General features: G+C 29.0%; 1 protein-coding gene across 1 annotated transcript; it reads right to left on the reverse strand.

The window, feature by feature from the left end:
* Positions 1-6,219: 6,219 nt before the first annotated feature.
* Positions 6,220-7,835, reverse strand: LOC112520142 (transcription factor RAX2-like). The gene is made up of 4 exons (XM_025128443.1): positions 7,700-7,835; positions 7,427-7,556; positions 6,694-7,054; positions 6,220-6,606 (listed from the first exon to the last, which is right to left on the reverse strand). The coding sequence occupies exons 1-4, from the start codon at positions 7,833-7,835 to the stop codon at positions 6,220-6,222; spliced, it is 1,014 nt and encodes a 337-aa protein (XP_024984211.1).
* Between the last annotated feature and the right edge of the window lie 4,941 nt (positions 7,836-12,776).

Genomic DNA, 12,776 nt, shown 5'->3' on the forward strand with positions numbered 1-12,776 from the left:
ATATATACATAATAAAATGGGCAATGCCTTTATATTTATCAATTTCATGAAACAAACTCAAAGTTACAATCATCATATGATTGGTTTTTGGGCATTCACTAACAAAGGATTGTAGTAAAAGTTCAATAAAAATATATGAAGAAAATGATTTCAAATGACGATTTTGAAGATATTGATTTGTATGAGTTATCACTCGATGAAATTAACAGATAATAAAAGAATGTCATGGTGTAAGACTTACGTTGAGATGTAAATACAAATTCCAGTAGACCAATGTTGTCAAAATGCTATTTTTACCATTTATTTTGAGGGTATTCCTCTGGGACTTCACCATTGCATTGATATTATAGCTTTCAACTCATATCTCTATGTGGTATCTGGACCAGTGAAAGTGAAAAATGGTATTATCAAAATAAACGGATACACAAATCTCTTTATTAAAAAATCGCTCTTTCGAACGAATTCCCATATCATTCAAGTTGACATGAATAAAATAACTCATCTTTGAGTCTATTTCACTTTAATACTTTAAAGTGATCAACTTGTAGAAAATTAACCTATTTATAAAATATAGATAACAAATTTATTTGTCAGCAACTTTCTCAAGTCTACGTTCTATATCATTCAAATTAACGTGCAATCAATGACTCAACTTAGAGTCCATGACACTTTAACACTTTACAGAATTACAATCATCAACTTGTCGAGAAGTGTCGTTGATTTTATAAAACTTGAAATGAAATAATGAAACATTGTTGTTACATAAATGAATATACTTTCTTTTGGTTTACAAACTCATCATTTCCGTCTTACATCAAACGAAAGACAACTAACAATGCGTAAAATGAAAGACAACTAAAAGTAAACCTGGAATAGAGAATATAATTCAGGTAAAGATTACTTGAACTACTAAGTAGAAGCTTGCTTACTAAAACACTAACCTAACCCCTCTATTTATACTAGGATAGAGGTGAGGGTATAAAAGTAATTTAACACCAAAATTGGAGCCAAAGTTTGCAAAAGTACAACTTAGTTAAGAGGTTAAAGAGTTTAAAGTATAATTACAAAAGATAATTTCTAGCCATTAAAATAGATCTAGAAAGAAAAAAAAACAGTCTTCAAAAACCATGTAAGTCTAGTCATCTAGCCCCTAGCTATTTTATCTTCACTGTTCCATCTTTCGGTTCTTGTTGTAGCAATTCAACAGTATGAAATACAAACTCAAAGTTAGAATAAGGAAATAAAATGACTCAATGTTGGAATATAAATAAAAAATAACCTATCTAAATGAGAAGAAAAGAGTGTTTAAATACTAAATAATTAATGCGTATCAATGAACAATTATTATAATTCATTAATTATAACGCTTTATATAAGAAAATAATATGATATTTATAAACTCAGATATTCATTACACAAGATGGACGATTTGGGTTGGTTTGTATAGTTCGTGTAAATGACATTTTTCGGCTGAGACTAGCGCCAGAGGATGATCAAACCCGGGACATGTCTTGCAATTAAGCAAAGTCGCCCTACCCTTTGCCAACTGAAATACACGCCAGAGGCGATAAATAATCGTTATTGCCTTGCAAACTTATGCACAACACTGTCCTTATTTTTCCTCTAAAATTGGATTAAGAAAGAAGGTTGGAATTGTAACAAGATCTCACATTGCTACATGATAATATTGAACTCTATGATGTCTTCTTCATCATGGTTTACCATTACGTTGACCACCCCAGAGTCTGATTCAAATATCACATTCCCAACACCCAGATCAATTTAGAATTAGGAATACATAATCTATTATTTGTTTTCAAATGATTTGTATCTAGTGTTAAGGAGTTGTTTGTTTACCTCTTAATAGTTTCATTAAGAGATGAATCTTGTTTGGCGAAAAACACGTCTGTCTCTTAATGGTTCTAAATCATCTGAATAATTTTGTATCCAGTGTTAATGAGTTGTTTGTTTACCTCTTAATAGTTTCATTATGCACTATATCATAAAAAATTTTTAATCATTCTGACTACTTAATTATTTAACACCAAATCATTTAACAACTACTAAAAAGACAATATTCCTAATGTAAATAGTCTGTTTTCATAAAAATACATCATTTAGTATATAAAATAGCTTTTATAAAAATAATAATTTAACTAAATAATCCATAATGTGTGTAAAAATGACGTGTTTGTCTTTTTCTTTGAAAATAATGATTTTTCCTTGAATTCAATAATTTATTCCAACGTCAACTCCTATCTTACCGACTGCTTTCCAAATTCAAAGCTTCATTGGACCTTTGCTTCTTTTCTTTCCACAATCCCTTTCATCCAAATATTATTTTATTTTGTTTATTTTATAATAATAATAATTATTATTTTAATAAAAGAAAATTTGTCAAGTTATTAAAGTGGGAATAAAATAAGATTTTATAAATTGCTTATAATTATCAAAATAATCTTAACAATAACCATTATTATAGTTTTAATTTAATTTAAAAGTTAATACTTAATCTGTTATTATATATATATATATATACTAGAATGGTACTTGTGCAATGCAACGATGTACATTTTGATTCTAATGTTTCGTTTTATATTTTGAGTTTATCGATGTTATAATGCGATTTTATGTTGTATTGAGAAAAAAAACGTTTTTATTTTTGAATGAAATATAAATTTGAAGATATTATAAAATTTTGAAAAAAATAAGCGATATTGATATCGAATTAATTATTTAAAAGTTCTCGTTTTTGTGTAATTTTTTTAATTCAATTTTTTATTATAATTTAGTTGAAGTTTAAAAACGAATTAATTTATTTTTGATTTAATAAAATAATTTTTTAAGATAATAATAAATTATTCAGTTAGAAATCAATAATTATCCTAATTATATTTTAGATATTTTATAACTAAAATGCGATATTTATCCTGTAAAATTATGTTTATCTATAGTTAGTTATACGAATTCAAACATAAAGCTTTAATAAGTTATACTTATGCATAATTTACTTGTAATCTTAAATTTTAAGTAATATGCATCAATAAACAGTACTTCATGCATAAAAAATGGTTTTTAAGAGTTTTTGTCAAATACTTTATAATATAGTATATATATATATATATATATATATATAGGAGCTGGTTCAAATGCTAACCAAGATTATCATGTTAACTTTGTTAACTGATCTTGACCGTTAATTTGATAATAAACGGTTGTGATTTAATGATATTTAAAAATTAATTATTAAATTAATATTTTCAATTAACATATGTGAACAAAATATCAAATGGTATTTAGGTAAAAAATAGTCTATCTTTGATACACGAGTTGTCAAACATATGAACAACTTGTGTATATATTCAAACCACAACAAACAAAAAAGATTACACATATGAACAACATGTGAACCATATGAACATCTTCTGTATATTCAGGAGCCAACTCTGCTGTATGTACATGAACACCTATGAACCAAGACATCTAAGGCTGTGTGTTTTCATACGTATTCACATGTTTTCACATGTTACAGTGTGTGTGTGTGTGTGTATGTATTCATATGAACATCTAGTGACTTGAATATACATGAACACTTATGAATTATGACATCTAAGGCTGTGTGATTTCTGATGCGTTCATATGCCAAAGGTGAGAATTGTCGATTAAAATAAATGTCAATTATAGAACATGAACACGTGTAAAATCTCAATGTCAATATTGCATCATGATCAATTGTGATATTTTCAGATTTGTAACTCCCAATTAATTATTTGAGAGTTACATAAAATGACAAATTACTTAAATACTCTTGTATTTAATATATGAATTACATTTGAACCAAAAGAAAAGATGAAATATGATTGGTTGAGCTTTGTTAACATAGTTAACAAAAAAAAATTGGTTAGTATTTAAACCAAACTCTCTCTTTCTCTCTCTCTCTCTCTATATATATATATATATATATATATATATATTCAAATGCTATAATTATGATCGGCACATAACACAACTTGAACATGTTTTTTTTTGTCTTTTCTATAAAAGTGTTGATTTTTTTTATGTAACCAAAAGTCAATAACAAGACCAAAAACAATATTAGCTCATTATTTCAATAGAAATTTATTAAATGTATAAACAATTGCATTTAATTATGTTTTGCTTTTTTTTTTATTAACTTGAATATTCAACCCGCTATGCGAGCTGATTAATCCCATAATGACCATCTGCTTTGCAGATAGCCCAGAATCACTGCATTTGAACCTCCGTGGCCACAGAGAGATTTTTATTTATCATTGGATTTGAACCTGAGACCTCCTGGTACTTTTGACATTTGGAGCCAAGCTCAAACCAATCAGACACCACCCTTGTGGTTTATGTTTTGCTTTTTGGTTTTCCTTGTTTGGTTCATGATTGACGATATAATTGCATGTAATAAGAAATCATGGGTATAACAGATATATAATTGATAGTAATTCTATAAAGTTTTTATAAAAAAAAACATGGTATACTGTATATATCATCTCCAAAAGGGTCTTAACTACATCGGTCCTATTTAGGAGCTATTCTTTATCTGATTTGATAGGACTTACTATCCTTACCTGAGTTTGGTCACGGTTGAAAAGGAACGCTAGCTATATGCTCAACACATGCAAGTCAGACATTGTTTTAGTGATCATAGGGGAGGAAAATGAACGTGGTGTCCCAAAGGGAGGTGGTCAGGTGGGATAGTGCCCGAATCCGAAAACGAGACCTTACATACGGGTTCTCACCTTCTCACTGCTAAGACAATTCAACAGGATGAATGTCTTTACACATATAAAACTAGAATTCTCTCGAGTATATATGATCTGTCATGTTTAAAGACAATCCCCATCGATCCTTCATCTACAAGTTTTATGTACACGTATTTTATGATAAATCCAATTGATGAAGCATGCATCTTTTTTATAGCGTACAAAATGTTTTAATATATACGTTTAAAATAAGCAAAATAAATAAAAATAAAATAAAATTGAAAACGTGTCTTAATATATTGCACGAGTACCCTTCTAGTTATATATAAAATAAGTAAAATAAATAAAAATAAAAACAAGAATAAGAAATGGTATTCGAATAGAGTAATACAAGTATGATCAAAGCGTGTCTTAATATATTGCACGACTAATCCCAATGAAACTTTTGATGATTATTATATTAATATAAAAGCATATTATTATTAGAAAAAAAACAAGTGTCAATTGATGCTCTATTTTCAACGCTCAATTAATTATTTAATTAATTATAATTTATAATAATATTGTATCCAATCACAATTAGTGTACTGAGATTTTGTACATATTATATATACATAGATCTAATGGTACACCACATCCAATTTCATATGATTTCTGTCACCATCTTCGCATATCTTTCTCGTATACATTACTTTTTTAATCCGTTATTATCAGGGTTATTATTTATAATTTTATATAAATTAAAATCAAATTAAATCATACATTAAAAATGTAAAAAAAAAAAAAAATCTTGATGCTGATGTATAAGAAGGATATTAACATGCAGGGGTGTATCTAGTCTTTCTCGATTAGTAAGTATGGGTGCATTTAACAATATATATATATATATATATATATATATATATATATATATGATACATTATTTACATAGTCTACCCTTATTTTAAACATGATTTCAAGCTAATCAACTTCAAAAAAGAGATCTATAAGATGAAGGTGACAACTTAATGATTTTAATCGGGATTATAGATTGTAAAATTGACTTAATTATAATTAATTCTATTGAAAATTTTGTTAAGTTGATACGGGTTAGTTCGACGACACTGCTATAATAGGTATATGATGGAGATCTCAGGTTCAAATATAAGGAAGAATAAAAACCATCTTGTGGCCACAGATGTTCAAATACGGTGACTGCAAACTACCCACAAAGTAGGTGGTTGCATTGGGATTAGTCGACTCCTATAACAAGTTGGATATCCACGTTAATTTTTTTTTGAAATATCTTATATATATATATATATATATATATATATATTGGTTGTTAATTCCAGCTCAAATGATATTTTTACGGTGGTTTTAGACCCTCAAGGGCAGATATCAATACAAACCCCAAGAAACTGTACCAAGAGATCTCTGATTTGATTTGAACTTGTTCCTCCACGTTAAAACTAAAAGTCATATATCTTTTTCTACTCACAGTCATTCATTCATGAGTAGTACCCCCATCAATCATCACATAACATCCATCAGAAATAATATGTGTTGTCTTGTTTTCATCATCATCCATCTGCATGTACCTACTGATGATGCTGCTGCTGCTGTTGTTGAGTTGTTTCACTTCTTCAAGGTTATTGTGCAGTGGACTAACATGATTCTTGAAATATCCTTTATGTTCATCTGTCATTAAGCTATGCATTTGATCTTCAAAACCCTGCACCCCAAATTGCTCTTCTTGCTTGATCATCCGATGGTGATCTTTAATCTGGCTCATGCAACCACCACCACCACCTTCAGAGGAAGAACAATCTGTACTCACTTGATCACCACCACCAAACATGAGCATCCTTTCTTTCACCTGATCTGGGTAGTAGTAGTAGTACTCCGCCACCGGTCTGTTGTTGATCATGCTCTGACAATGGTCATCTTGAAACCCTGAATAATAATTGTTGTTGGAGATTACACCTGTCAAATTAGGGTTTGATAGTGGTGGTAGTGGTGAAAAGAGATCAGTAACATTAATGTGATCATGAATGAGGGTGGTGGCGGTGGCGGGGAGGTGTGAGTTGATAGTATTGCTAACATTCAGGAAGTTAGGGTTGTAGTTGCAATTAAACGATGAAGAATTAGGGTTGAAATAACTGTCTGATTTATGAAGATCAGAAAATGGTGGTGATGAAAGGGGCATAGAAGGGAAAAGGGATGGCTTCTTCTGGAAGGAAGGAAGCATGGCCAAGAGTTTCTTCCTGAGCTTGGTGTTCCAGTAATTCTTGATATCATTGTCTGTCCTTCCTGGTAGCTGACCTGCTATTATTGACCATCTGTATATACACATACCCAATTTATATATGAAACTAAATCAAGAAAAATGAACCAACAACAGTCTATAAATTTGAGATTTGACTTGGCATGCACGCATCCACCCATAATTCATGTTCAAATTTGATCTAGGATTTCATGTATGTTTGTCCTTTCAATTTTCATGTAGACAGGTATTCATAATTAAGAAATATATAGATATAGATATATGTATATATATATATATAGCAGATGTACAGTGCAGAGAGATGGATAAATTGTACAGTGAGAATAATTATATATATGTATACAGGTACAAATGAAACAGACTGTGTAAGAATCAAAGAAATACAAAACAGAAAGATCCAGATGAATTAAAGGGGGGGTATACGAACCTGCTACCAATGTTAGCATACAAGCTGCAGATTATTCTATCTTCATCTTCAGAAAACTCACCATGTTTAATGTTGGGTCTCAGATAGTTTAACCATCTCAACCTGCAGCTCTTTCCACATCTTTTTAAACCTGCACACACACACCCAAAACACAAATTGACCTTTTGATGGCTTGCAGGTTATCAATGGGGACAGAAAATGTAGAGAGAGAGAGAGAGAGAGAGTGAATATATATATATATATATATATATGTATATATATGTATGTATATACCAGCTTTGTGAGGAAGAGCAATCCAATTTCCACCAGTACCATGTTTGTCTATAAACTCTTTGAGTTTTGCATCTTCTTCAGGAGACCATGGCCCTTTCTTCACATTTGCTTTATCACAACAAGGAGCTCTTCCCATCTCTCTCTCTCTCTCTGGTTGTAGGTATCTCAGTTGACCTTTTCCAGTAGAAAATCTCTCTTCTCTCTTCCTGTGTGTCTCTGCTGTAAATGGAGCAATTTTGTCTGGTGAGTTTGCTGGTTGGCTTTTTATGTAGTGGGACTTGTTTAGTCTCTGAAGGTTGGAAGTTAGTAAAGAAGACAAGTTTTTATTCTTTTTTTTTCTTTAATCTTGATTTAATGAGAAAATATCACTGAAACCCGGTCTAAGTGTTGATTGACAGTTGCTGAATGATTAAGTGATCAGAATGATTAAGAGACTATTATGATATAGTGAAAAATTAAATATAATTATTTGGTAATTGTTTACAATGAAATTAAGGCGTTTAATGATTAAGGGAGGTCTATGATACAAAACCATTCAAAGGGTTTTGAAACCATTCAGAGACATTTTTTTTTGTCAAACAAGATTTAACTCTTAATGAAACTATTAAAAGATAAACAAACTGCCCCTAATATATAAAAGGAATTGCTATTTGCATCCTTTTAGCAACATTAGGTCAATTCATGTATTAAAAATGTAAATATGAGTTTTAATAATGTATATATAAAGAAAAATGTATTTAATAGGAAAACATTTAGCAATATATAGAAATGTAATTAGTCTTACACACACACACACACACATATATATATATACACACACACACACACTAGCAGAGTACTCGCGCAATGCAGCGAGACATATATCGATTTTAATGTTCTATTTTATTATTTGTCTCTGTTAAGATTTTATGTGTTTTTAAGAAAGCAATAATAATTTTATTTTTGAATAAAATATAAATTTGAAGATATCATAAAAATTTGAAAAAAAATATACCAATGTTAATATCAAATCAACTATTTAAAAGATCTCATTTTTATGTAACTTTCAAATTTATTTTTTTATTATAATTTAATTTAAGTTTAATAATGAAATAATTTATTTTTGGTTTAATAATATAAATTTTATAAAGATAATAATTAAGTATTCTGTTATACTTCAATGATTATCCTAATTATATTTTAGATTTTTTATATTTAAAATAAGATGTCTATCATGTATTTGATTATGTTTATCTACAGTTAGTTACATGAATTCAGATATGCAGCTTTGATAATTTGTACTTATGTACAATCTACTTGCAATCTTGATTTTTAAGTAATATATATTAATAAACAGTACTTTACGTATAAAAAGCGGTTTTTAAAAGTTTTTGTCAAATACTTTATAATATAGTACAGATATATAAATTGGCTTTCAAAATCTTTTTTGGTTCCTTTAAAAAAAAAATTAATTGTTGGAAAGAATTTTTTTTTTTTTTTCAAAATTAAAATAAAGATGTTGATTGTATTAATGATAGAAGGTTCCATATGTCTCACTCAATTTCCTACTCCATGATCGATATATAATATCCCATGACAAGAAACTAATTTGATTGTTACATATCAAATCATTAGTTATATCATATAAACTAATTAATTCAGATATTATAAAAACGGTCACGGTCTTTGATTATTTATTGTAAACAATCATAGTTCATTTATTATGATCAACATTTTATATTAAAAACAAACGAGATATTCATTAGATTAGATGAACGATTGAGATTAGGTTTGCAAAGTTTCTACATATATGACGGTTGATAAATGATCTATATACTCTCTCTCTCTCTCTCTCTCTCTCTCTCTATATATATATATATATATATATACATATACATACATATCGTAGAACTAGAAGTGGAGTTGTTCACGGGCGGATGACCCACTAGACCCGTCATGTCTGGCCCGCTAAAAAAGCGGGCTTGGATTACCATTCTCAAAGAAACGAACGAGCCTGGACTGACTTGTTAAAATTATTGAACGGACATAAGCAATGGAAAAAAAATTGGGCAGACTCGTCAGACCTATTAATATTTTTATAATAATTAACTTTTATAATTAAAATTTACAAATAAATTTAAATTTTTTTAATACTTATTTATTCCTACTTGGTTATGACTCATGATAATAACATTCTTTAAAAATCTTAAATTTGAAAATATAATTACCTTAATTGATCAATTCTTTATTATTAAATCATTTTTTATCCATACTTCAATTTAGTGAAACAATTTATTTCTAAAGTATATATATTGTTATGTATTTACGTCAAATTTTAAGTTGGAAAAATTGTTATGTATTTTGAATTATTTTATATAAGTTTGTTTTCATATAAATACAACAAGATTTTTAAACCTGTTAGTCTGTGGGCAAGCTCGGCCATTTTATAGGGAGGGTATGGGTAATTTTTCAAGCCCGTAAAAATGGACTTGGTTTTACCATATTAGGCCCATTAGACAAAAAAATAAGCCAAGTCCGGCCATAACTCCACACACACACACACACACACACATATATATATATATATATATATATATACAAATCCGACAAATAATTGCTGTAATACATGTTTGAGAATGTAAAAAAATTATGATTATGGTTAAAATTCACAAAATTAAAATCTCATTTGAGCGACCTTGTTAAACTTTCTTGCATCTTGAATTAGTTCTTATGCATGAATCCTTTCTGTACTTCATTTGAGATTCAATTGGAAAACAAATATTCGTAGGGAGGGAATAGACGGGAAATGCATCCCATGTCCCTGACTGTTTTACCCCCGGACCCTAATTTAACAACCTTGTATGCCCCCCAATGAATTTGGGGCGAAAGAAACTTTGTTGAGTATGGAAAACCTATGTTGAGTATACGTTTACTGATAATAATGGGAAATGTTGCAACAACAAAACGGGAGATGTAATTTCATGTCATTTATTTCCCTCTTGTTTACAAGTAAAATTTGATTCAAAACGTATCAATAAAATATCCAAGACATAGAAGTATTTTAGCAATGAAATTTTATTTCCCAATAAAATATCAATAAAATTTTATTTCCCAATAAAGTATTTTTGAGCATTGCATGTAAATAGTGTTATAATGCAAAATAATTAGTCTGGAAGATAAACTAGTTGACTCAATATACGTCACATGCGATTTGAAGGGACTACGAGACACAATACACAAGCCAAGTCACAGTGACCACGAAACTTGAGTAGACTCGTACGACCAAGTTGTATTGACTTAGTCAATCCTAGTCTTATCCAACGAGATGATGAACTTACGTTGTTGCACGTGAATTAGCTTAGGAAGCGAATCCAAGTTGCATGGGAAGTTGCATACCTCCTGTTTGGTGTAACGACGTCCAATATCAACACCACAAGAAACAATGGTTTTAGCAACGACATTTATCGTTGTTAAAAGCAATTTTTTTTTATCACAAACAGTTTATTTTGAATTTTAAAAATGGAATCTTAGACTGCAAAACTCAGCCATTTTTGCTGTTCTTTTCACGTGATCAACTTCATATATACTTTTCGAGTTTTGATATCAATCTTTTCAAAGGAAACTAAGATGAAAAATTTGATGTTGGTCTTCTACTTAATTATCTTTTTTATATAGTTTGATAAGAATTATTATCGTAAAATGCTGTTTCATATGATTTTTTTTTCATCTGAGACTAAAATTTAATATATTGTTTAACATATATTTGTTTCACAACGTGTTTGTTTCATATTCGGTTCACAATGTGAAACACACTAGTTGTATTTTTTATTTCACAAACACATAAAAAATGTAGACATTGTGAAACAAATATATGTTAACTATTACACTAAATCCAAGTCTGTAGATTAAAAAATCATATAGAATAACACATGATGCACCGTTTCTCAAAATTATCATAATTTTATGGGTTTACAAATAAAGATCCCCCAGTTAACAAGTATATTAACTATTTAATTATTCTTACAATATGGTGTAAATTACATATGACATATTCATTTTGATTTATAAAATCTTATTGTATTTTTCGTGGGTATTTTTTTGACTTAAAGATACCGAATTAAGTTTGGCCAATATCCCAGATAGATAATAGATTAAAAACGCATTAAAAATTATTTGATCAGTATAATTTATACCAATTTTTTATCAAAGTAATTCAAAATTTTGATAGAAAAATTAAGCAATTAATGGATGTTGTTGTGTATATTTTAGAATATATAATGAGTAAAATCTTATTAGAATTATAAATAAAAAATCATTTCAATGATTGAGAGTCTCAATCAAGAAGAAGGTGGAAATGAAGAACACCAAACCCTATAATTGAGAATCTAAATTAAAATTATATAAAAAATATTGGATTGGATCGTATTTGTTTATTCTTCTAAACCAACCAAACCCTCACCCTCCAAAAAAAAAAAAAAAAAAAAAACAAACAAACACACACACACACACACACACATATATATATATATATATCCATTCAGAAGAGAACTGACTAGTTCTTAGTAACCGTGAGATTCATTCACAATCACAAATTAATAGATAAATTAGAAAATCTATAAGTTTGGTAATTTTGAATTAAAATTTTAATGCAATGACATCTTAGGTATTTTCTCTCCTCTCTTCTCTCTCCGTCCTCCATTCTCCGCTGATACAACTGTGATACCTACAAATATTGATTATGTTAAATAAAAGACACAACGTGATACTCAAGTACATATAAGATGCATTGTGATATCATTGTGTTACATCTCCAATCAACCACACAAACAACCTCACACTACCCAAGCATATGTAAGGTACATTGTGATTTTACTGTGGTATCAACGGAGGACGGTGGCCGGAGGACGGGGGACGGGGGACGAAGAGAGAAGAGATGAGAGTTTAAAAATACCTAAAATGTCTTTGTATTAAAATTTTAATTCAAAATTACCAAAATTATAAATTTCCTAATTTATTTATTGATTTGTGGTTGAGATTGGATCTCACAGTTACCACAAACTAATTAGTTCTCATTTGATTGGGTCTATATATATATGAT

This window comes from Cynara cardunculus, assembly GCF_001531365.2.
Source record: "Cynara cardunculus var. scolymus isolate 2C chromosome LG 10, CcrdV1, whole genome shotgun sequence".
Lineage (NCBI taxonomy): Eukaryota > Viridiplantae > Streptophyta > Magnoliopsida > Asterales > Asteraceae > Cynara > Cynara cardunculus.